The sequence below is a fragment of the Bos taurus genome, chromosome 26 (genome assembly GCF_002263795.3).
Source record: "Bos taurus isolate L1 Dominette 01449 registration number 42190680 breed Hereford chromosome 26, ARS-UCD2.0, whole genome shotgun sequence".
Taxonomy (NCBI): Eukaryota; Metazoa; Chordata; class Mammalia; order Artiodactyla; family Bovidae; genus Bos; species Bos taurus.
The window spans coordinates 40,876,426-40,902,026 of NC_037353.1; the positions used below are offsets into that span (position 1 = coordinate 40,876,426).

At 41.8% G+C, this 25,601-nt stretch overlaps 1 protein-coding gene across 5 annotated transcripts in view; it reads left to right on the forward strand.

Annotated features, from left to right (window-relative positions):
• The window catches only part of WDR11 (WD repeat domain 11), a 59,203-nt gene extending 37,066 nt beyond the window's left edge, over nt 1-22,137 (forward strand). For all 5 annotated transcript variants that reach the window (XM_024985640.2, XM_059881871.1, XM_005225811.5 and 2 more), the window contains 16 exons: nt 224-332; nt 3,514-3,638; nt 4,353-4,500; nt 8,405-8,511; nt 8,929-9,043; nt 9,415-9,586; nt 12,205-12,313; nt 13,650-13,712; nt 14,851-14,916; nt 15,670-15,847; nt 16,455-16,550; nt 17,158-17,323; nt 18,052-18,149; nt 18,595-18,740; nt 19,492-19,571; nt 21,193-22,137. In XM_024985640.2, coding sequence (XP_024841408.1) covers nt 224-332; nt 3,514-3,638; nt 4,353-4,500; nt 8,405-8,511; nt 8,929-9,043; nt 9,415-9,586; nt 12,205-12,313; nt 13,650-13,712; nt 14,851-14,916; nt 15,670-15,847; nt 16,455-16,550; nt 17,158-17,323; nt 18,052-18,149; nt 18,595-18,740; nt 19,492-19,571; nt 21,193-21,347 — 1,933 coding nt within the window. In that variant the 3' untranslated portion in view covers nt 21,348-22,137. The remainder of the gene's footprint in view (nt 1-223; nt 333-3,513; nt 3,639-4,352; nt 4,501-8,404; nt 8,512-8,928; nt 9,044-9,414; nt 9,587-12,204; nt 12,314-13,649; nt 13,713-14,850; nt 14,917-15,669; nt 15,848-16,454; nt 16,551-17,157; nt 17,324-18,051; nt 18,150-18,594; nt 18,741-19,491; nt 19,572-21,192) is intronic.
• The last annotated feature ends 3,464 nt before the right edge of the window (nt 22,138-25,601 follow it).

Here is a 25,601-nt window from a genome sequence, read left to right on the forward strand (position 1 = left end):
TTCATTCTGAGCTAGGCTCCTTGCCCGGATGGTGTGTGTGACTCTCACAGGTCATCTTAGAGCTTTACCTTCTTAGGACTACTACTAATCAGGAGGGCTAAAAGTTAGTTTAAATTCTCTTCGTTTAAAATGTGTCATCTGAGCTTTATGAACTTTTTATTTGTACTACTTATGGTGAAAATACTGCAAAAAGAGCTTCATTCAGTAATTTTGTTTATTTTAGGCAGTATTTGGCAGTTGTATTCAAAGATAAACCCCTGGAGTTATGGGATGTTAGGACTTGTACCATTCTTAGAGAAATGTCCAAAAACTTCCCTGCAATAACTGCTTTGGTAAGTTATAATTTTAAAGAAGTAAACAGTTTATTTGGGTATGTATATACATGGTGAATATTTTTCTTTAGCTCAAATTAAAATCATTACTGCTGTATGTTTTATTGCAAAAAATGTATATTCAGAGAAGATGATCTAAACAAATGGAGATAATTCTTATTTTCTTGGATGGGTTAAGCTAATATTATGTTAAAGTCCAATTAAAATTTAATTTAGATATTTTGAGGAGCATGATAAACATATTCTAAAATATTTATGGAAAAATAAAAGTCCTAGTAGCTAAGTTAACCTTGGAAAAAAGAGAGTAATATAGGTGGTATGGGTGGAGGTAGGCCCCATCCTGCTCTATACAGGACATATAAAACCATAGAAATAAAGTAATGTTCAAGCTGGTTTTAGAAAAGGCAAAGGAACCAGAGATCAAATTGCCAACATCCGCTGGATCATGGAAAAAGCAAGAGAGCTCCAGAAAAACATCTATTTCTGCTTTACTGACTATGCCAAAGCCTTTGACTGTGTGGATCACAATCAACTGGAAAATTCTGAAAGAGATGGGAATACCAGACCACCTGGTATTCTGCCTCTTGAGAAATTTGTATGCAGGTCAGGAAGCAACAGTTAGAACTGGACATGGAACAACACACTGGTTCCAAATAGGAAAAGGAGTACGTCAAGGCTGTATGTTGTCACCCTGCTTATTTAACTCATATGCAGAGTACATCATGAGAAATGCTGGACTGGACGAAGGACAAGCTGGAATCAAGATTGCAGGGAGAAATATCAATAACCTCAGATATGCAGATGACACCAGCCTTATGGCAGAAAGTGAAGAGGAACTCAAAAGCCTCTTGATGAAAGTGAAAGTGGAGAGTGAAAAAGTTGGCTTAAAGCTCAACATTCAGAAAACGAAGATCATGGCATCCGGTCCCATCACTTCATGGGAAATAGATGGGGAAGCAGTGGAAACAGTGTCAGACTTTATTTTTCTGGGCTCCAAAATCACTGCAGATGGTGACTGCAGCCATGAAATTAAAAAACGCTTACTCCTTGGAAGGAAAGTTATGACCAACCTAGATAGCGTATTCAAAAGCAGAGACATTACTTTGCCAACAGAGGTTTGTCTAGTCAAGGCTATGGTTTTTCCTGTGGTCATGTATGGATGTGAGAGTTGGACTGTGAAGAAGGCTGAGCGCCGAAGAATTGATGCTTTTGAACTGTGGTGTTGGAGAAGACTCTTGAGAGTCCCTTGGACTGCAAGGAGATCCATCCAGTCCGTTCTAAAGGAGATCAGCCCTGGGATTTCTTTGGAAGGAATGATGCTAAAGCTGAAACTCCAGTACTTCGGTCACCTCATGCCAAGAGTTGACTCATCGGAAAAGACTCTGATCCTGGGAGGGATTGAGGGCAGGAGGAGAAGGGGACGACAGAGGATGAGATGGCTGGATGGCATCACTGACTTCATGGACGTGAGTCTGAGTGAACTCCGGGAGTTGGTGATGGACAGGGAGGCCTGGTGTGCTGTGATTCATGGGGTCGCAAAGAGTTGGACACGACTGAACAACTGAATTGAACTGAACTGAATGTCATATTGGCCCAAGTAAGAGAAATGGATCAGTATAATAAAGAGCTCATTAATAGGCCCATAAATATTTGGTAACTTAATGTGCAGCAAAGTAACTTACAAACCCAAGGGGAGGAACAGCTTGTTTAGTAAAAAGTATTGGGGAACCTCTCACTTAATAGAGAGGAATACTGGATTTATGCATAATAACCATATTCAGAGGTGGGCTCCACAGGATTAATGACCTAAATGTGAAAATAACTACAGCTATAAAATTAATATAATCAAATATAGAAGAATATTTTTCTGTTCTGGGGCAAAAGAGGATATCGGAAGCTCAAACCAAAAGGCAGAAAGGTAATTAATGAATTTGATTACATCAAGATTGGTGCTTTCTATTCAACGAATCATACCACTGTCAAAGTTAAATATGGAAGACAACTTTAAAAAAAATTGTCCAGTGTCTTAAGATGGACAGAGGACTAACTAATCCTCTAAGGGGTTAATACTGTGGAAACTCCTGCAATGAAGCAGTGGTAGCCCCAGTGGAAAGATGTGACTAGTTAATGAATGTCAGAGAGACCTAAAAGGCCAAGAAGCATGTGAAAAATACTCAGAATCCTGGGTTTTGAGATGTGCAAAGTAAAATGACCATGATAAACCTTTTAGACAAACAAAAACTGGAATGCCAGTAGCATCCCATGTGGGTGAGGTATGGGCTGTAAGAATTCTTAGGCACTGCTGGTAGGGATGTAGACCAGTGAAGCCATTCTGCAGAGCAGGCTGGCAGCACTTAGTCGAACACAGACATCCTCTTTGCCCCAGCTGGTCAGCTTCTGGTCATACAGGAACTTCTGTGTGGACATTGAAATTTCAGTGCAGTGTAATTTCCCATGATGAGAGTATAGAGACAATCTGGGTGTCCTTTCCTGGGAAAACTAAACTAAAAACTAGACTAAAAATTGGCAGATGTACCCATGAAGTACTATGTAACATACAGAAACAACAGAAGTGGGACTTGAATACATTGTGCCGAGTAAAAAGAGCAATGGGATGAGATACATGATCTACTACTGTTCATGCAGACCACAAATACCTTCATGTAAAATAACTACATGTTTAGAATTTATACATATGAGAGGGTATTAGATTAAATGCTTTAGAATAAACAGGAGTAAATAAATAAAAGGAGAGGTTTGGGGTGGGCCTATAGGTGATAATGGGCAATGACTGGAGGAGTGTGTGATCAGTTCATCTAAGGGGGAGGTGGGGATGTAAGGAGTGGGAGGTACCATAACTAAATGTATTATTTTGATTTCAAAAAATGGAAGGCATCAAAAGTTAAAGCCTTTTGGAGTTTGCCATTAAACTCTTTTCCCTTAAGTTCTAATTGAAGATTCAAGGTAGAAGGAAATAGAGATGGATTATTGAAACCTTCTATCATAAGCTTTAATAAAAATGCATGCCTTCAGCCTTTCTAAAAATTAAAGTAAAACCTAAGAACAAATTGTGAGTTCATGTGTAGTAATAAGAAGTGATGCTGGGCAGTGGTGAGTATGACCCGCTCTTCTGGAAGAAAGAGGGACTGAGCACTTGTGGGTGTCTCTCTTTGATTCACAGGAATGGTCACCTTCTCACAACTTGAAGAGCTTGAGGAAGAAACAGCTGGCCACCCGAGAGGCCATGGCCCGCCAGACCGTGGTCTCAGATACAGAGCTGAGTGTTGTTGAGTCATCTGTGATCAGGTGCCCTGCTTCTCCCGCTGTCATTTGTAATAACCTGGTTATTACAGATAACCAGGAATTTATTATTTCCTGGTTGGGAAATTTGTTAAGTCCTCGTTGGGAATTTGACGGGTGGCATCCTAAGGCATCTCTAGTCCGCTTTGGAACAGACTTTGATGGCTGTGTACACGCTCACATGACTAAAGAGTTAGTTAGTAATTGCATTGCTCAGAGCAGCGTGCAGTTTACATGTCCGCGCCTGTTAGTGAGCATGATTGATTCTCAGTGCCCTTCGGCTCCATAGACTTCAGCTTCTGATTCAAATGAACGTAGCGTGAACACCCAGGTGGACCCCACTGTCATCTGTGTTCACCACAGAAAATGTATTAGGAATTCTAACTTTTGTACTGCCCCGTCCCCACCAGATTTACAAATAAAAAACTTGAGAGAATGATGTGCCAAGGTAAGGCCTCTGTTTTGCAGCAGAAACAGCAGAGAGTCTTCTTTCCCATGTGAAGTCTAGATCACTCCATTCTTCTGTACAGGGTAAACATTCAGTCATGGTATGAAGAGTAATTTGTGTTTTCCTCTTATTGCCGGGCAAAGATTAGTTTCAGCCTTTTATTTTTAAATGATTTGACCTCCTGTTAATCCATCTGTATTTTGAGTGAGTTAATTCATTATGTCACTCTAGGGGAAAAAAAAATCTTCATCTTCTTTTCCTCTATCCCAAAGCTTGTTGCAGGAGGCTGAAAGTAAATCTGAACTCAGTCAGAACATCTCTGCCCGGGAACATTTTGTGTTCACTGATAATGACGGCCAAGTTTATCATCTCACTGTTGAAGGAAACTCAGTGAAAGACAGTGCTCGGATCCCACCAGATGTGAGTCCAAACTGTGGTTAAACCTGCATGAAGATTTCTTACCATAGACCTCATAAGTTCTATAGCCAGTGAAGCCACAGTTAAGCTGAAAAACTTTCAGAAAAGTTTAATCCAAATAAGCTTTATTAAGGAGATATTACCACTGATTAAATTTGTCGCATACTTTTAGAGAATAGCATTGTAACTATTTTGATGACATACCATGTGCTGCTCATTTTTGTCATTATAATAATTCATGAGGAACTATTTCCATTTTATCTGTGATAGGATTGAGGGAGAATGAGTAACTTTCCCCAGGTTGCCCGGCCTCGTGACATGCCAGAGCAGCGTTTACACCCAGGTCTATGTGTCTGAGTCTAGTCTCTCCTCTTTCCATTTCAAGTATTACCCTGAAGGATTTTATTTAAAAAAGGTTGTAGGTGTAAAGGTATTAATCGTTACAAACATATATATCCCCCATGGCCTTGTGGAATTCTCTAAGGATTTATAGTTAATTATTTGTGTCAGCATATATCTCATGGGTTTTTTTTTACTGAGTGGATGAAGAAAATGTTTTTGCTAATATTACTATAATTGTTAAGTAGAGGATGAGATTTATATATATATATGTGTGTGTGTGTGTGTGTGTGTATATATAACTTATATATAACCAGCATGTGAACGGAGAAGGCAATGGCACCCCACTCCAGTACTTTTGCCTGGAAAATCCCATGGACTGGTGAGCTGCAGTCCATGGGGTCGCTAGAGTCGGACACGACTGAGCGACTTCCCTTTCACTTTTCACTTTCATGCATTGGAGAAGGCAATGGCAACCCACTCCAGTGTTCTTGCCTGGAGAATCTCAGGGATGGGGGAGCCTGGTGGGCTGCCATCTATGGGGTCGCACAGAGTTGGACACGACTGAAGCGACTTAGCAGCAGCAGCAGCATGTGAAAGTGCTTTTCAAGCTGTAATTCCAGTTTTACTGTTACATAGAATGAGTCATATCTGAGATTTAGTGATGTCTGTTTTAAACTCTTAATAGTGCCAAAAGTTATCAATAGTTTGAAAGGATAAAAATAATGCAAATGTGAAAGATTAATACTTGGCATTATAATAGGAGCAGTAACCTAAATTTAAGTGCATAGAAAAACTGCAGTTCAAGAACATGGCCTTTAAGAGTTGCAGTGTAAAGAGCTCTATTCCGGAAAATCAGTTTCCTTTCAGAGCTCCTCCTTTAGACCTCAGAGAAGGCCCCACCTTAGCTTCTCTAGTGCCACTTGCAAATAGCTCATTCTCTTTGTTTTTTGATTACATCACCTTTGAGATTAGAATAGAAATAATCCAATAATTTCTGAGATTCTAGGTTCCTCCACTCTAAAAAAAGTTGAAAACTTTTGAACACTAGACACATGAATTTTCCTTTTAGTAAGGAAGACAGGGAGAAAGAAAAGTCCTGCTGCTTTCAGGATTTTTGCACAACACAGCTTTTAAGATTCTGCCTCTTCTTATGGAGGTCTGGTTAGGATATAGCAAGTCTTAATTCTGCCTGCCAGATCCTTTTATTCCACAGCTCGAAGCAGTTTCTTCGAAGAATGACCAGCCTAATAAGGATCCAGCCTCCAGTGAAATTAGTGCATATTTTAGAGCAGATTATTTTAGGAAAAGAGAGTTATGTATCTACTGTATAAAACATGAATGATTGATTTGGGTTCATTATTTTTATTTTCAGCAATCAAAATATTTTTCAATGACCAGTGTGTAGAATTGAGGCAGAGGTTTTGTTTATTTTAATCTAATATTTTTCTTTACCTTCCTTCCAAATATAAAGTACTAAGCCACTAAGCCATTTATTTTGAGTTGGAACTTTACCTTTAAATTTTGGCCCCATAACTATAGAGCATATAAAAATGGTAAAAAGAAGAAGCCTGATATATTTTAAATTACATTCCCATGGAGAGTTTATAGTTGACTGACTGCCTTTATTCAGAAAACTGTGGGAGAGAATGATTATCCGTTTGCTGCCAGCTTTACTTCGATCCTTTGAACATCGTGTTTTACATGTAGGAAACATATCAGTGCCAACTAATAATACTCTACTGAGTTTTAAATCTTTCATTGGTTCTCTTGGGATTATTTGGAGTCAGAAAGCGAGTTTGTCCCACTTTTCTCCGAAAGCACCTTAGAATCTTCATATGGCTTGTATTCCATCAACAAGCTCTTAGGTAGAAAGTTCTAATACATCACTTGTAATTCTAAGCTGGTGATAGATTTCTGGACTGAAGTTTTAATATTCTAATTTTTAGAAGTTAGAAAGTAATGTAAAAATGTTAAACAAAAATTCTCAGGACTAAAAAAGTTAAATTTAAAGGCAAACTCTTAAATATTCTATTATGTTAATATGGTCAGAAGAATAGAAATAAGATCTTGGACTATTGCTTTATACTGTACTGAATTCTATTTATTTAACATAGATTTCTAAGTTTTTTACTAATAGAATCACTAACATAATTATTTTTAATCCAGTTGTATCTTTGTTTCTTGACTGCCACTAGGATTTATGCAGTATTTGGTGTATGTGCAAGTCTTTTAACAGCCAGTTTAGCAAAACTCTGGAGCATTCCTACTTCTTACTAGCAATACTGTGAGAACCAAACATGAATTTTTAATATTGTTCTATAAATGATGAAACAAGATTTCTTTGAATATAAGAATATAAGTAGAAAAGTAATTGAGCAATATTATTGAATAGCTAGCATTATATTGACTCTGTGGCAAACATCGTCATAAGGCCTTTACCTATAAAAATTTATTAACGCTAATAGGAACTCCTCAAATTTTATGAGCTTGCCCTACTTTATCGACGATAAATCCAGACATATAAAAATTAAGTAAGCATGCCCCACATCATACAGCACATTCAGTGATGCAGCTGGGATTCAGGTCCACACGGCTTTTCTGAGAGCCCCAACTCCACGTCTCTCCGTCACAGTACCTCTGTGCTTGTGTTAGAGCTGCACGCTGCTTCCAGCCCACTTTGATTTATTACAGAAGTGTCTCATTCTTGTATTTGCGTTTCCCTGTGTGACTTCTCTGCAGAACCTTCTGTGAATTCAGATTTTACAGATGCCTTCAGTGTATAGTATCTCTTCTTCATTATTCATGAAGGTATCAGCAAAGCTGTGAATCTTTTTTCTTTTTTAATTGAAATATAGTCGATATACAGAATCATGTTACTTTCAGGTGTACTGCATAGTGATGGATCCTCAGTAGAAGAACTGCTGAACAGTTAGTTGTGAGACAGCTCTGAGTTTCCCCAGAATAAATGTGTTCATCCTTTAGCAGTGAGGGATAACTTGGAGACAGGAGTGCCTGAAAGGATGTCCTTTCCTTCTCTTTTTTCTTCTTTTAATTTTCTTTTTTTCTGAAGTAGGTCTTCCTCAAAAGAACTTCTCTATAAATCTAGTTCAGATAATAATGTCCATTGAATTGAAATCTTCTGTTTCTTCTTAGTTGAAATTGAAATGCTAGGTAGCCCTCTTAGTGACTAAACTCTGTTAGTGTTTGATGATGTTCATACTATAATTAGGTTTTATTAAGATATCTTTGGGGCTTCCCTGGCGGCTCAGTCTGTAGAAAATCTGCCTGCAATGCAGGAGACCCAAGTTCGATCCCTGGGTTGGGAAGATCCCCTGGAGAAGGAGATAACACCCACTGCAATATTCTTGCTTGGGAGATCCCATGGACAGAGGAGACTGGTGGGCTACAGTCTATGGGGTTGTAAAGAGTCGGGCACAACTTAGCAACTAAACCACCAGCAAGATATCTTTATTATTTTATCACAGTTGTTAAATAAAAGTATTTCTCTGTTGTGACTGCTTATAAGTGGTGAAATTGATGTGTGTTTGTTGCTGTTCTTTTCTAGGGGAGCATGGGTAGCATTACTTGCATTGCTTGGAAAGGTGATACGTTAGTTCTTGGAGATATGGATGGAAATTTAAATTTTTGGGATTTGAAAGGCAGAGTATCCAGGTATGTTTCAAGAACTCAAGTGTATTATTTGGCTGAAACAAAAAATCTCGATATAGTTCCATTGGAGGCCTGTCACTTGGCAATAGTGTCATTAAATATAGTCATGTGCAGGTTGGACCCTTGGGTCTCTTGTTGTAGAACTTGGGAGGAACTGCCTTGAGCTAAACTCTGGGATATTCATAAATGACCCTTACCTGCAGGTGGCCCACACGAAGTGCTGGGGCACTATTCCAACTGTTGTTAAAGAGCAGACCACGTCTGTCATATGCAATCCCTGTCCCAGAAAGCAGAGTGGTTGTCCTGTCATGTCACTAGACCTTATCAAAAGCAGAAATAGAAAGAGACATTGGACATCTCTCTCAATGACGAGACACTACTCTACTTCATATTGGTGTTTTGGTTTCTGTTTGTCCTCAGAGGAATACCTACACACCGAAGTTGGGTGAAGAAGATTCGTTTCGCCCCTGGTAAAGGAAACCAAAAATTAATAGCAATGTACAATGATGGAGCTGAAGTATGGGATTCTAAAGAGGTAAGCCCAGCTGCACGCGGGCTCACCGCAAATGCAGCTGCTGGTCACAGGAACTATGTACTTCTTTTCCTTCCTTCTGATTTATAAATGGGTTTGTCAAGCTTCTTAGAGCAGTTTTCTTCCTTTAAAAATTTTTTCTTTTGTAGTATTTCTGTTCTAAAGGTGACAGCTCAACAGATTGTTAATGTTACCACCATCTCTGGGACCTTCAAAATGCAGTCTGCATGTGGAAGATAGATTGCCCACGACTGCTCAGTTTTAAACATGAACTGGACCTTCGCCACAGGCACTGCCTTTCTTGCTCGTTTAGTCTGGAATGATAAACATCTTCCTTTTCTTTCTGAAAGTGACAATCAAATTCACTCTTGAAGGTTCAGATGGTGAGCAGTTTAAGAAGTGGAAGAAATGTAACCTTTCGGATATTGGACGTGGACTGGTGCACGTCGGATAAAGTGATCCTGGCTTCCGATGACGGGTGTATCAGGGTCCTGGAGATGTCCATGAAGTCCACGTGCTTTAGGATGGACGAGCAGGAGCTGACTGGTACGGAGTTCTAAGGGAAGGATGCTTGGAAGTGTCTTTATTTTGCACCAGCTGTTCTTTTCATGGGAGAGAGCTGCTTCTGTTCCATTTCATTCTTTCTAGGAATCTGTGTTTAAGAATGCATATTAACTTAAAGCTTGAGTGTTGATACTACTGAGATGCTAGACTCTGTAATTAGATGTCAGTCATTCCCCAATGCTGGTTTACTCAGCGCCCTTTCCTTGACCCCTTTCTGAGTGCTCTGTCAAAAGATGAAAGATGTTTACATGAATAAAAAATGACTTCCTCAGACTTTAGGAGAGGTCATCAGAGGACACGAATCTAGTGGTAAAGTACTGCTGGCTTTTTAATAGTGAGTCTTGTGTCTTTTGCAACCATATATCATGGAAAAGTAACTTTGGAAAGTATCATGAATTGTGTTGCCTGTCTTATGACTCGTTAAAGGGCCAGTCAAAACAGAATTAGATGATTGCACTACCTTTCCCTTTTTTGTATGGTGGTTTTGAGATTTTTTTTCTGAGAATGAAAGCTATTTTAGTAAAAAGTAGCTATGAATGAGAAGTTTGTGAGTGCACTCATCAATTTGAAAATGAGATGTCCCTACATTAAATTTTCTCCAGGCATAACTTTGGTGTATACACTGGGCTATCTAATATGTAAAAAAATATAAGAGAATTGTTTAGTCATTTACAGAGTTTCATCATAGAAACTGTTGGCTCTGGGAATTGTCTGTGCCTTCAGAGTCAGTCTTTGGCATATTCAGAGACAGTAGGGTTTTAAAACATGACCCTTCATTGTTAAGTTTGTGCTTGAGGCACTACCGAGTTGCTGTGTATGCTGACTGGGCTGCCTTTAACTTGGATTAAATGTGCTTTTGTTTGTGACACTGCCCCACCCCTGCCACTGTGTTTGGGAACCATAACTTCTTACTCTGTAACCGTGACTGTCCTCTGGTGAGCTGCAGTTGAGCACTGCATTGCCACATCTGTCCTCAAGATCCCTGCCAGCTCTGCAGAAGTAGCAGGACCTCCTTCTAGGGAAGGACAAGCATAGATACTAACTTGAAACATAAAGTTATTGAAGAAATTAAGGGAATTTCAAGAATGATTTTTTTCTTTTAACTTAGTCATTAGTTCTAGGTAAAAGGTAAGATAAGTCACTTCAGTCGTGTCCGACTCTGTGCAGCCCCATAGATGGCAGCCCACCAGGCTCCCCCGTCCCTGGGATTCTCCAGGCAAGAACACTGGAGTGGGTTTCCATTTCCTTCTCCAGTGCATGAAAGTGAAAAGTGAAAGTGAAGTCGCTCAGTCGTGTCTGACTCTTAGTGACCCCATGGACTGCAGCCCACCAGGCTCCTCCATCCATGGGATTTTCCAGGCAAGAGTACTGGAGTGGGATGCCATTGCCTTCTCCAATTCTAGGTAAAGAAGTATGCAAATATAATCTAGATGTTTGAGAAGCTATTCTTTGACCTTTATCTTAAAATTTGAGTCTGCTGCTAAGTCACTTCAGTCATGTCCGACTCTGTGTGACCCCATAGACAGCAGCCAAAGCCAAGGTATTTGTTTTTAAATTAATCTGTTTATATAATTAATGAGAACCCATTGTTAGCTTAATGGGCTACCATGTTTAATACCATGACTGTTTAATACCATGAATGAACAGGTGACTCTCAACCAGATTTTAGGTTACATTTTCCTTTTAAAATTTTCCTAAAAAAATGCTATTGATTCTCTAATGGTGCAACCTCAGCCAAAAAGGGCAAGTTTTAAAATAATAATGGGGAGAGTCAATGAAATTATGCATATATTCCCCTAAATTGAGCTTTAAACTCAGAACAACACTCAGTAAATGTTAAAGAATAAAGACTGGTGAGAGTGTAAACATGGAGTTTGGAAAAAGATTTCTGTGTGTTTGCTGCCAGATATGTGCTGATTTGAGCTTGGAAAAATATGTTTGATGTAATATATTTCTATTCTGAGGAATTAGAAATGTATTTTGGACCTTATTGATGTAAGATAATAAAATCATTTGAGGTCATATGCATTGATATAATATTTAGTATATTTGCTTCATTTCTCCTTTATGACAAATAGAGAAGATCGTGATATGTTGATTCAAATTTGTTTTCTTAGGATAGCTTGGTCTTCTTCCTCCACCCCCGCCCCTTATTTACATTTTTCTGACACTGCTTCTTCTCCCAGTAAAAGGGGAAGTCAGACAAATGTAGAAAATTGGAATCCCTGTTTTTAAGTTGGAGAATCCTTCTTATCTGCTGCCTAGATGAGGGGCATAAAATGGCATAAAACAATATTATTTTTAGCAGTGTCTAAAAGGAATCCAGAACTATAAGACTTGTTTAGTAACATTTTGTATGATGCTGTTTCCAAGAACTTTCAGTACTATCTCTGTGGGGTCAGAGACTCTTCAGTCTAACTTTCTGCCCGACACTGAGCCCTTGTGTCTTAAGCAGTGATTACACTAATACACTCTCTGAGTTGCCACCACCAGACTTATACATTGTTCTCTGCTGACTTCTCTGTGAACTGTCTACAGCAGAAGCTTTATAGTTGTATATGATTCTACTTGTTAAAAGCGAAATCTGTGTTTTTGTCTAGAGCCTGTGTGGTGCCCATATCTCCTTGTTCCCAGGGCTGCTCTCGCCTTGAAAGCTTTCTTATTACATCAGCCTTGGAATGGACAGTATTCTTTGGACATTTCTCATGTGTAAGTTTTTTTGCATTTTTTTTTTTTTCTTAATTGATTTAAGATTGAAGGACATCCCATAAAAATTAGCAGTGGCTGGTCTCCAGGGCTTACAGGCATTGGAACCTTAAAACTGAGTTAAGGCAGTGATGGCAGAGACCCTGAAAGAGTCACTGATCTGCCTCTTGTCTTTCCCACTCTGGGGACCTGGGCACAGCTGTGAATACACGTGGGTGTCTCAGGTGGCTGTGTGCTCGGTCATCTTACAGTCTGAACCTGGGCATGGCGTACTGAGTGTGAAGAGGGCCAGTTGAGGCCAAGAGGAATTTGGGGACAAGATTCAGTTCAGTTTAGTCACTCCAGCCATGTCTGACTCTTTGCGACCCCATGAGATTGCAGCACGCCAGGCCTCCCTGTCCTTCACCAACTCCCGGAGCTTAATCAAACTCATGTCCATTGAGTTAGTGATGCCATCCAACCATCTCATCCTCTGTCATCCCCTTCTCCTCCTGCCTTCAAGCTTTCCCAGCATCAGGGTCAGGGGACAAGATTAAATCTTTTTAAAAGCAGCATAAAGGAATCTACTTCAGAAGTGTTTTCTGTTTTATAGCCTGCCTCCTTGCAAAAAATAGTCGCAGAAACCATTATTGGCGGTGGTTAGTTAAACCACCACAAGCGCTACGGGACCTTTGCTGTGTGGGTGCACAGATGGGCGTGGGCTGTGTGTGTGCTCAGTCATTGAGTCGTGTCTGGCTCTTTGTGACCCGTGGACTGTAGCCCCCACGCTCCTCTGTCTGTGGAATTTTCTAGGCAAGAATACTGAAGTGGGTTGCCATTTCCTTCTCCAGTGGATCTTCCCGACCCAGGGATCAAACCCACATCTCCTGCATTGGCAGGGGGGTTCTTTACCACTGAGCCACCAGTGAAGCCCTGGGTTAGGAGAATTAAAAAAATAAATGTGATGAGATGTTCTTTCTCCAAGAAGTATCTACTCAGAGAAATGAATGTTAATTTTGCAGAGCAGAACTAGCAGATTCGTGTAGTCCTTGCTAAGTTCCTTATTAACGTGACTCTAAAGCTGATAGTTTTAGAGCTCACTAATAAATTTTCAGGTTTCTTGAAAGCCAGGGAAACTTTCTGTGCTCATTTCTGTTTTGACTCAATAAGATAAAAGCAGGCGTTAAAGGTGATTGGTAGGTTCCTGAGTAGGCTGTTGCTTTTCGGTCTACACGCAGGTTTTTAACCAAGGACTACAAAGAAGTTATTTCTGTATTAACACACCTTTTTTCCTGGTGAAGAAATAAATGGTGGTAAATAAAGAGAAAACTAACTCATTTAAAATCTTTTCTTGGTACAGTGATTATCCAGAAAATGAAGAAATAAAGAATCTCCTTCAAGAGCAGTTGAACTCATTGTCTAAGTAAGCACTCTGACTATGTTTTATTAGAGAATAAGACTATGAAAAAGAAAAACATAATGATTTATACTTTTTAAAATTAAAATAAGCTTTGTTTTGGAAAATATTAGTGGCCCACGGAGAGACCCCTCTCTTCACCTCGGTTTGTTTCCCTTTAGAGTCTTTGTTTTGTGGAAGTAAGTTTCAGATTGCTGTGGTCTCATGTCAGGGCAGGAGAAGAAGCAGTGGGGTAAGCCGCCTTGTAGCTAACCTGCCTCCAGCACAGATGCCCTGCAGAGCCTCACGTTAGAGGATGGGTGTACACAGGGCAATTCTTGTGTGTCAGCTTCTCTCTGCTAAGATAAGTTCTCTGTGTCAGGTGCTGTGTTTGTACAATTCTGTCTAAGAAATTAATATGCTCCCTAGAGTCAAGAACATTTACAAATAGGTACTGTGTATAACACTGGAAAGGAAGAAGGAAAATTTGACTCCACAAGGAGTTCTTGGGAAAACATATCTTGGCAATCTAAAATCCATAACATATATTTTAATACTTAATAAATTAATGCTAAAGGAATATTATATTGATATCGAATTCAAAGTAATTACTTTTTTCTCTTCTGTGTCCCAAGGTTAGCATTTATGTTTAAATGGAAAAGAATAGATTTAAAGACTATCTCCCCTCCTTCCTTATTTATAAATAGTCTATAATGGGCTATTGTAGAAATATCAATTTATGAAACACTTATATATTTTAATTTTTGAGTACTTTGAAGAATAAATTCTGAATGCATCTTCTCTGAAGTATAGAGTACTCCTGATGATCATTTAGTAAAATCATTTTATCAACAATGACCTTCTTATTCCTGTAGTTAGGTAGCTGTTCATATTTTTTAGAATGGGAGTTGAGCTGCTTCAAGAAGGTAAATCAGCATTAGAGCCTTAAGCTGTGGTGGTTGATGGGTTCCACTTCTCCAAGCCTAGATACTGTCTAAGCCCTGTAAGCTCTTGCAGTTTCAGGGCCGTGGCAAAGTGACTTCTTTTGTAGGTTCTTATCATATCTTTTGGGTAGAATTTTCCATTTTAAGAGTGTATTGATTTATCTCCTTTATTGTTGGATTCAAAAATTTTGTCTTGCCTTTGTCTGGATTCCTGCCTGCAGTGACATAAAGAAACTCTTGCTCGATCCGGAGTTTACTCTCCTGCAGAGATGCCTGCTTGTTTCAAGGTAACACTATTTGAAGTGTTCTGGGTAAGAGACAGGGAATTTCAGGTTAACTCACTCCTTTCATCAAGAGTTGTTAGTTAAAACCAAACTCTTTGGAATTTTAGAAAATATATCAGTTCATCCTTTATAGTTGGCTTACAGATCGTTTTGAAAGTAGTATTACAAATAGGAAAAAGAAAAAGACATGAGATCTAGGCCTTCTCTATTGAAAAGACTCCATTCTACAGATCGCTTTTTAAAATATCAGCTACAAGGGGCATGTCCTAAGTATACCCATAAGTTATATTTAGATTCTATTTAGAATAACCTATATATTCTTACTTAGAGTAGAGCCATCCCTTATAAGAAAGACATTTCCCTCCACTCCCCAGAGAATAAAGAGTATATTATTTCCACACCTTATCTAGTCAGTGATCCCAGAGGAACTTCTTCCTTAACTGGTACAGATTGAAAGATGTGCTGATGGCAAACCAGGTAAATAATAGCACAGGGTACAGCACCTCGGTGTTGCTCTTAACATAGATCAAAGGGAGGCTTGGGTCGGAAGGGGCCCCATGCAGTCAGGGTCCTGTGCTGTTTGAGACCCAGTAACAGGGCTGGAGACTTGAAGCTTCAGCTCTTCACCAGCCAGCATGTTGGTCTTTCATGGGCCAGCACCATGCTCCCAGCACTTCAGGCTGCCGTGGGGAGACCCCGTCCAGGCCCCACGCTGCTGCCTGAGGTCAGTGGAGACTGTGATCTCACCCTGGCCAGGCTTTACGGTGATGAATCGGAGCTGCACTTCTGGACTGTCGCCGCCCACTATCTGCACAGCCTGTCCCAGGAAAAGGCCTCGAGCACACCAGTGGCTAAAGAAGCTGCTCCTCAGGACAGAGTGAACAACCCGCTAGATATATGTTACGACATCCTCTGTGAAAATGCCTATTTTCAGGTATTATGTTTCATATAGTAAAAACCTTTAAAGCTACATCTTTCTTTGTAAGTATCTTAAAGTTGGGAAACTTTGTACTAAGTAAAGGTCCACATAACAGAAATGAGTCCCTTGGCACAGTCACATTAAAAAGGCCTGATTCAGGACTTGAAAAGCTCATAAACGCTTACTGAGTTTTTAGTAGACATTAAAATTTTATTATTAACAGCCTTTTAATTTTGGGGGGCCTTAAAAATTTTTAACTTGGTTCATTTTAATTTTCTCATGTTATTAATTTCCTATAAATAACAAATACTTAATTTACTTGGTTTGAATTTGCTGTTCTATATATATAAAGGTAGTTTCATAATTTGTTTAACCTCCAGTAGAGTACTGAATTACACATAGGGATTTTTCTTCCAGCTCTACTAAAGTGCCAGTTTCTGTAAGCAGGCAGACTTACGCACAGATTATAGTACATTTCAACATTTTTTTCTTCTCAAATTCTTATTAAATTGTTGGACTTCTTCTTTGACTCAGAAGTCTAAGTAATGTTTACTAATAGTTAAATAAAAGTTTTAAAATCCAGGCTCAATTTTCTCTGTTTTTTTTTTTTTTTCTGCTCTAGAAATTTCAGTTGGAAAGGGTTAATCTCCAGGAAGTAAAACGGTCAACTTATGATCATACAAGGAAATGTACAGACCAGCTGCTTCTCTTGGGTCAAGTATGTCAGTTTTTATAACTCTTTTCATGTTTCAGGGAGTTGCTAGTTGATTGGTATTTTACGGCATCATTTATATCACACACAAACACTGTGCACACACACTATAGCATTTCCCTGAAAGTATAAGTGTAAATATATGCTTTCTCTCAAAATAGGACCAACAGACATTCTGAGAAAGCAAAAATGTATGGTAAACCAACTTGTAGTTTTGGCTTCCATAATGTCACATGACAGATAGGGAGGCCTGGCGTGCTGTGATTCATGGGGTCGCAAAGAGTTGGACACGACTGAGCGACTGAACTGAGGTGAACTGAATGCCACATGAGGCCTGCCTAGTTTTGTTTTGTTTTGGTTTTGTCTCTGACTAGTACAGAGCTTAAATAAGTACCTGTGTAAACCTGTGTACCTGTGGTTTTACATTTGTCCTAAAGAAGCAGTGTTGCACTTTTGTTCAACTTGTATACATGTAAGCAACGTGTTTATGGATAATTTTTGACAATGAAAATCTTCTTTAAACTGAAAACTTCAGTGTTCCAAATTATGAATCTTGAAAGGTTATGTTGGAGGAAAATGGCCTCATAACTAGAAGAACCGTTTCCCTTATTAGACAGACAGAGCCGTGCAGTTGCTTTTGGAAACCAGCGCAGACAACCAGCATTATTACTGTGATTCACTGAAAGCCTGTCTGGTCACCACTGTCACCTCGTCAGGCCCCTCCCAGAGCACCATCAAGCTCGTGGCAACTAATATGATCGCCAACGGAAAACTGGCAGGTGAGGCATGCTTTAGGGGTATATTTGTCAGTACTCTGAAAAATCAGACCCATTCCTAGGAAAGTATTTGGTTATTAGGAATATTTCTTTTTGATATACCCTGGAGAAAAATAAATTATTGCTAGCAGTTTATATTATGAAAGTGTTAGTCGCACAATTGTGTCCAGTTCTTCGTTACCCCATGGACTGTAGCCTGCCAGGCTCCTCTGTCCATGGAATTGTCCAGGCAAGGATACTGGAGTGGGTTGCCATTCCCTTCTCTAGGGGATCTTTCTGATCCAGGGATTGAACCTGGATCCCCTGCATTGCAGGCAGATTCTTTACCATCTGAGCCACCAGGGAAGCCCTCATATTAAAAGATGACCATATAATTTAGTCATCTAGACCAGTGCATTTTTAAAGAGTAAAAGGGGTGTTATTAATAATGGCCGAAATAATAGACATAAATTGGACAAACGTGGACACCTTAAACGTTAAAACCAGTGAGTGAGATAGTCTTGACTTGTTTGTTTTCTGGACTGTATTTGTACTGCCAACCCAAGTTACTTGAGTGATAACATTGTAAAACTCTATTTTAATGCTTCATTTTAAAATTTAAGTCAGTCGTGTCTCCAGTAGGTATAAAATGTTCAAGACCAGGTGAAGTCAAATGGTGGTTTTTACCCTTCAGTGACTTGCCAGAGAGACAGCTCCAGCGTCACTCACGGGGCTGTTGTCTTGTCTTCCAGAGGGCGTCCAGCTGCTCTGCCTGATAGACAAAGCTGCGGACGCCTGCCGCTACCTGCAGACCTATGGCGAGTGGAACCGGGCAGCGTGGCTTGCCAAAGTAGGTGATTCTAGTAGGTGCCTGGAACTTCGGGCGAGAAAGTTCAATCTTGAATTTTTGACTCATGATTTGGAGGTGTTTTTGGGGGCTGCAAGGCGGCTTTACAAATATTTTCTTAGCAGCTTTCATCTTCTTCTTTGCATATAAGTTACATTTCTTCTTACTGCAAAGTGGAGGTTGCATTGGTAGCAGTTAAGTGAAGGCAGCTGCCTCCTGTCCCTTCTGGGGTGTGGGCCCAGACTACACCCAGCCCAGAGGTGTCCCAGGCCCGCTGATCCTGAGCTGTGGATCCCTGTCGCCTCTGGTCACGGCGCTGCAGCAGCAGGGGCTGTGTGGTAAAGCAGAGATGAGCTCTGTTTCATGGTAATAGATCCCATTTCATCTGAATTCTTTTTTCCTTGTGTATAGTGCAGGGTGTCCTTTTTAACGTGGGCATCTTCCTCAGGTCCGCTTAAATTCTGAAGAGTGCGCTGACGTTTTGAAACGGTGGGTCGACCACCTTTGCTCCCCTCAAGTGAACCAGAAGTCCAAGGCCCTCCTGGTTCTCCTTTCCCTGGGCTGCTTTTCCAGCGTGGCTGAGACGCTTCACAGGTACACCCACTGTCAGTGGCTGGTCAGAACCACCCAGGATTTACCACTGCTCATGAGGCTCTGCCAGGAGGCTGGTAGTCCTTGATGTTGGGAGTGAAGGGAGAAGCATATACTTCAGGTTTATTTTTTAGAAAAAACCTAAAGGGAGTGGAGCAATCCATGCTTGTTCATTCTTCTTTTGGTCTAGGAACTTTGCTACTTCTCTGCCAATGTTAGTTAAACCTAATAGTTACCTGTTTAAAAAGAAGTTTTAAAAAGAATTGAGGTCAATTTAGCTTTGAGTAGAACAACTGAGACAAAGGCAGAAAAGCAGGAGGAAGGGGGAAGAAAGTGTGGCAATTTGGAGGTGTCCCCTCTGAGAACCTTGAAGGGTAATTAATGCTTATCACTTACCATAGGACATTTTATTTATTTAAAACTAAGGGAAGTAGGTTGAGGCAGATATGACAGAAAGTTACTTGTGAAATCTGGACCTGGGTATGTGGATTTTTGTCCTGTCTCTGTAGATTTCTTGTCCTGTCTATTTCAGTGATTTCACAAAATTTTTATAAGAGTTAATAGAAAAGAGCAAAGGGTTGGGGCCTGAGAATTCCCCTTTCCTCTAAGCTGGGGCAGAGAACAGTGCTGGTGTGCCTCATGCAGCCCTCGGGCTTCTGTGGAGAGTCCTTGTATGGAAACACTCCCTGGGATGGTCCTACCCCCAAATGATGAAAGTCACAGCTCCTGATGTGCTTTGTGTTCTGTTGAGCAGCATGAGGTACTTCGACAGAGCGGCCTTGTTTGTGGAAGCTTGTCTCAAGTACGGAGCCATCGAAGTCAGCGAGGACACAGATATCCTTTGCTGGGATGTGTTTGCTGATGGGGAACCAGATGCCGTGAGTGGGTTTTAAGCATCCCCATTGGCTGTGCTGCCTGGGAGGAAACTATTGTATGGAGAAAGATCTGTGTTCTGACTGCCCAGAGCCAGGAAAAGGATAAACTGGAGGGGACAAATCAGAAAGAAGGTTGTTGCCCCACCAGCATTAGCGTGAGATCAGTGGAGAGCCTAGAAGGGCTGTGAAGTGGAGGGAGCCCAGATTTTGTAATGTTTTGTTTGAACTTGCAAAGAAAATAGAAGATCTAGTATAGGAAACAGAGGAGGCAATGGCACCCCACTCCAGTACTCTTGCCTGGAAAATCCCATGGACGGAGGAGCCTGGTAGGCTGCAGTCCAGGGGGTCGCTAAGAGTCTGACACGACTGAGCAACTTCACTTTCACTTTTCACTTTCATGCATTGGAGAAGGAAATGGCAACCCACTCCAGTGTTCTTGCCTGGAGAATCCCAGGGACGGGGGAGCCTGGTGGGCTGCCGTCTCTGGGGTCGCGCAGAGTCGGATATGACTGAAGCGACTTAGCAGCAGCAGCAGTATAGGAAAGGTATAGGAGGCTCTGCTGGAATAAATGCGTACCAGAATGGATTAAAAAGAACAACTGGCTGTTACCCACAGGGACGGGCTAACGTGGAACAAGACACAGCGGCACTTCAGAGAGACGTGTCATGTAGGCAGGTCATGTGTGACCGGGAGCATTTCAGTTCTGCCACCCGTCACTTGAGTGACATGTTTCTCTTTGAAAAGAAGGAGCTTGAGAATCCTACTCTCAGGTGCTTGTGTTTGCAGAGGCTTTGTTGTTCTCATTGCACTCTTTCTTGAATTGTTACATTGTGGCCTCATATCTACATGTCATGTTTTTTATTTTTCTGTATATATTTTTAACAGAAAATTGAACTCAGTGTCATATACCTTGGCACTGGTTAAGCTGGCTCTGATTCAGTGGCGCTGTTTTGGATATCAGAACACAGTGGAACAGGGCTGTCTAACATTCCCAAAGCGAAAGTGAAAGTCACTCGGTCGTGTCTGACTCTTTGCGACCCCATGGACTGTAGCCTGCCAGGCTCCTCTGTCCATGGAATTCTCCAGGCAAGATACTGGAGTGGGTTGCTATGCCCTCCTCTAGGGGATCTTCCCAACCCAGGGATCAAACCCAGGTCTTCCGCATGACAGGTGGATTCTTTACCGTCTGAGCCACTCAGTGAGGCTGGATCTGCCCCTTAAATGCCAACCTCTCAGATTTGCAAACAGCTCAAGGGTTTGCGCATGTATTTCTCTTCTGTCATCCTTCACTCTCCACTCCTTAAGTGCATTTAGACCTTGAAGCATCTGAGGGGATGTTAGTTGGGTCTTGTAGGAGTCGGGCTTTGGGCTCAGCTGGTGCCAGTGCAGGGACACTGCACACTGAAACCTCGCCTTCCCGCCCCCACTCAACCCCAGCAGGTGCCCTCCCTGAGAAGAGCCCCCTGTGCTCCTCCTGCGCTACCCTCCCCTGGACATTCTCCAGAGCTGGTCCTTGTTTCTGGCCTGTGGGAACCTGCTGGAGCCCTGTCTGCCCTTCTCTTCCTTAACTGCAGTTTACAGAAGCTCATCTCTGCTATATATGCAGATTATGCCCGAAGTTTAAAGAACCTTGGTTTTAAACAGGGAGCGGTTCTTTTTGCTTCAAAGGCTGGAGCAGCTGGCAGAGATTTATTGAATGAACTGGAATCCCCCAAGCAAGAACTGACTGACTGAAGAGTGACCAGTCTCCGTGCCCCAGGGCACCCGGCCTCAAGAGCAGCGGCCGGGGTGTTGGTCTGGCTGTGGACAGTCACAGCCCAGACCCACGAGGGTGCCATCCTCTCCAGGGCGCTCGTAAGCTGTTTCGCCATGTATGCCCAACACTGTGTGAGCATTTACGCTGTGAGAAGCCAGTCCTAGGACCCGTATTCATCTCAGAGAAAGACAGGAACACTTCAGATATTGAAAGTATAACATTTTATACTTTGGAGACATCTTTAAGAGTCCCTAGAAATGCTTTTCATTTTTTTAAAACTTAAGATCCAAGCAATTGAATTGCTTTTCTCATGGACTAGATTTAAATCTGTAGTAAAAGCAGTCTGTGAGAGCTGTACTGAAATATGTGCTGTGCCTGTGTGTATATACAGTCATTCCAGGTATAAACAGAGCAGAAGCATTTAAACAGTAAAGGTGACTTACCACAGCATTCCTTGTTTTCTTACCTTGAAAACAGAGCTGTTCATTTCTTGGTTTAGGCAGTTGCTGAATTTTGTAATTTCAAGTGCATAGGCTCTTAGAGAAATTGTAAGCTTTAGGTTTTGTCTGTGGAGTCTTGGATATTTGAGATTTTAGCTCCTGCTGTGATGTGTTACAGTAACCTCCTCTTTGAAGGCTCAGTGCTCTCATTTCTGTCTTTGTGTTCTTCCAATGACTGAACTATATGAAATATGACTTATAAATTATTGCTAAAAATTTAAATGTGTATAACGTACAGAAACGATAAATAAAAAGGGAATTCATCCCAGCCAGGCCTTTGTGTCCTCTGAGCTGCTGCGCACCACGTCGGGTGCTGTGCTGGCGCCTCAGGAGTTGGTCCAGCTACCCACCCTCCAGCACTGCTTTGCTGAATCCGGAACCTGGCTGCAGGAACTCGGGGCCGCAGCACAGAACAGGGTGGAACACCTGCCGCCGGGGTTCCTGCGTGGGCAGGGCTCAGCTTGTGGCTCTGAGAGGTGAGGAAATGGCCTTCCTGTCTTTCCCCTGGACGTCCATGGTGGCATATGTACTAACACCCACTGAGAGGTGTTTTTAGATGGAATCGTAGTCTCTGCCCTTAGATATCAACCCCCCTCGAACAAGGAACTGAGGTCCATGGAGAGGAAGGGCCTGTCCCAGGAATGCTTGTTCCCAGCCCAGTGCTTTTGCTACATGTCCTAAAAGAAACCCAGAATCCGTTCATTGGTCCTGTAACTGGTCACCTCCTTGCCCTTTCTTTGCCTGGGTAGGTTCCACCAAATTTTTAAAGGCCACAGGCAAACCCAGCTCTCTTTATATTGTTTAGTAGTTAAATGATTGTCAGGATGGACTTTATTAATCTAGCCATCAACTAGCTAAGGGAGAAAAGAATGCTGGCTTTAGTAAGCAAAGAGAAAGAAGTAGAAATTCCAGCAGAGGGCATTTGAAAGTTCCGTGTGCTCGGGATTGGAGGCCAACAGATAGTCGGTGATCCTTTGCTGGATTGTGGGAGTGCGGAGAGGACCAGGCAGAGCAGCTCACCAGAGAGTCACTCACTACCTTTCCCTGTTCTGTTGCTGATTGTTTTGCAGATGGTGACCAGCCCTGGGCCTCCCTGCACTCTGGCTTTAGGTCTTTACATTGCTTTGAAAGTGGGAGCAGGACATTTTGTTCTCCCAAAACCAATAATGGAGCAATGTCAATACCAGCCTCATGTCCCTCCCAGATGCGCCAGATCAAAAGTTCTCTACAGAGTAGCCCTCACCTCAATAAAACGGTGCCTCTCTCGGCTCTTGATTGCCTGGAGATTCCGTCTTGCCTGAGGACAGTCTTAGGTGTCTATGATTCCTGAGCTTGTGATCACCCAAAGTATTTCATTCTCCTCAGCAGCACTTTGCGATTTAAGTAAAGTATTCAGGTACACACTGGCAGTTATTCCATCTAGAATAAAAGATTTCTGCAAGGCAGAAATAAATGACAGACAAGTGAAAATATTCTCTGAGCCAATAGGGCTTTATTTCTTTGGGATCTTGCTTACAATTGATATGACTGACTCAAAATGACTCATTCTCATTTTGTGAATGAAAGAAGTCCCTCAATTAAAACATAAAGGCATTTTAAAGGCTCTGCTGCTGCTGCTGCTAAGTCGCTTCAGTCATGTCCGACTCTGTTCGACCCCATAGACAACAGCCCACCAGGCTCCCCCGTCCCTGGGATTCTCCAGGCAAGAACACTGGAGTGGGGTGCCATTTCCTTCTCCAATGCATGAAAGTGAAAAGTGAAAGTGCAGTCGCGTCCAACTCTTGGCAACCCCATGGACTGCAGCCTACCAGTCGTCCGTGGGATTTTCCAGTACTGGAGTGGGGTGCCATTGCCTTCTCTGTTAAATTGGCTCTATCAATACTTGAATGTGCTGGTGTTTTTAAAAGAGGAAAAGCAAAGGAGCTAGGCTTTAGGAATGCAGTTCTCCTGAGAACTGCTGGAATCCAATTAGATGGGCAGGTCCAGTGGGCACTTGGATGAGCATATTGCCCCGCTGTCTTTCCTGTCCTTAAAGGCTCCTTGTGTTTGCTCCATCAGCCATGTTAAGACCCACACAAAATAACACCATGAAAGTCCCACCTCTCTCCCACTGAGATTTTCTGTGCCTGTGGCTCTCAGATGAGTCTCTGCGGACATCGTACTTCAATATTTGGCTCTTTTACCTAAAAAGGCCGACTAACACTACTGACCCTCCTGATTCTTTTTCCGGGACACTGAGAAACATGACTTAGTCAAGGTGAAAGTAACTGTTCCAAGTACAAGAGAAGGAAAGATATTCTAGGTTCCATAGGTGATTGGGGTTTTAGCAAAGCCAGGTGCAGTTAGGCAAGAAGGCTGTTAAAAACCCTGTGATGTACAGCTTCAGAAGGACTGAACAAATAGTTACGAATTTAAGATCAGATAAAAGAACATTCTCCAGTCACTGCCTTAAAAACGTAGCTTGGACCAGTTTTCCCTTGTGTTTATGGCCTTTTTGAAACTGAAGTAGGGTGGGCTGGTGTGGGCGGATGGTGGGGGGCTGCACAGGAAGAGACCTCTCATCAAGACCCACAAGGTGAAGAACTGCAAAATGCAACCTGCAGAGCTGAGCCCCCTCCTTGCCTGTTTCGTAAATAAAAGTTTTACTGGAAAAACCACGCCCATTTGTTCCTTGTCCAAGGCTGCTTTCCTTTGACAGATTTGAGTACTTGGGACAGAGACTGTGTGTCCTAAAAAGCCTAAAATATTGTACTCTCTGGCCTCTTATAGGAAAAATTCACCCACTGCTACTCTGGGTCCATAATGCCAACTTGAGATGGAGCTTCAGCAGCACCCAGTTGTCCTTGGGGGTGCAGACCAGTGGTCCTCCTCTGACGAGGTGTGAAAGTGTTAGTCACTCAGTCGTGTCCAGCTCTTTGCGATCTCACTGACTGTAGCCTCTGTCCACAGAATTCTCCAGGCACGAATACTGGAGTGGGTAGCTATTCCCTTCTCCAGGGGATCTTCCCAACCCAGGGATTGAACCTAGGTCTCCCACACTGCAAGCAGATTCTTTATAGACTGAGCCACCAGGGAAGCCCTGATGCACTATAACTTAGCTTTTTTCAGGAAGATGTTATTAGCATCATCCCAGAGCTTCCCTGATAACTCAGTTGGTTAAGAATCCACCTACAATGCAGGAGATCCTGGTTTGATTCCTGGGTCGGGAAGATCCCCCGGAGAAAGGATTGGCTACCCACTCCAATGTGCTTGGGCTTCCCTTGTGGTTCAGCTGGTAAAGAGTCCGCCTGCAATGCGGGAGACCTGGGTTCAGTCCCTGGGTTGGGAAAATCCCCTGGAGAAGGGAAAGGATATCCACTCCAGTATTCTGGACTGGAGAATTCCGTTAACTGTGTAGTCCTTGGAGTTGCAAAGAGCCAGACACAACTGAGTGACTTTCACTTTCATCTGACTCATGGACCCCAGTTCCCATGGCAGTGGGTCTGGGGAACTACATAGAACATGCATCACTCATGCTGACCTAGTCTTATTTTTGACAGTTCTGGGCAAACAGATGGTAGCTGATGATAGCTGACATCAACAGGTGATAGAAAATTTTAAATCCAAGAGCGGTTTCATTATCAGCATTTTAAAATAAATCTGTTATACTCCAGGCACCTCCTAATATGTTCTACTATAGTAAGAGCTCACTTTATTCCAATATTTTGACGTTCTACCATCTAGAGCCTTAGT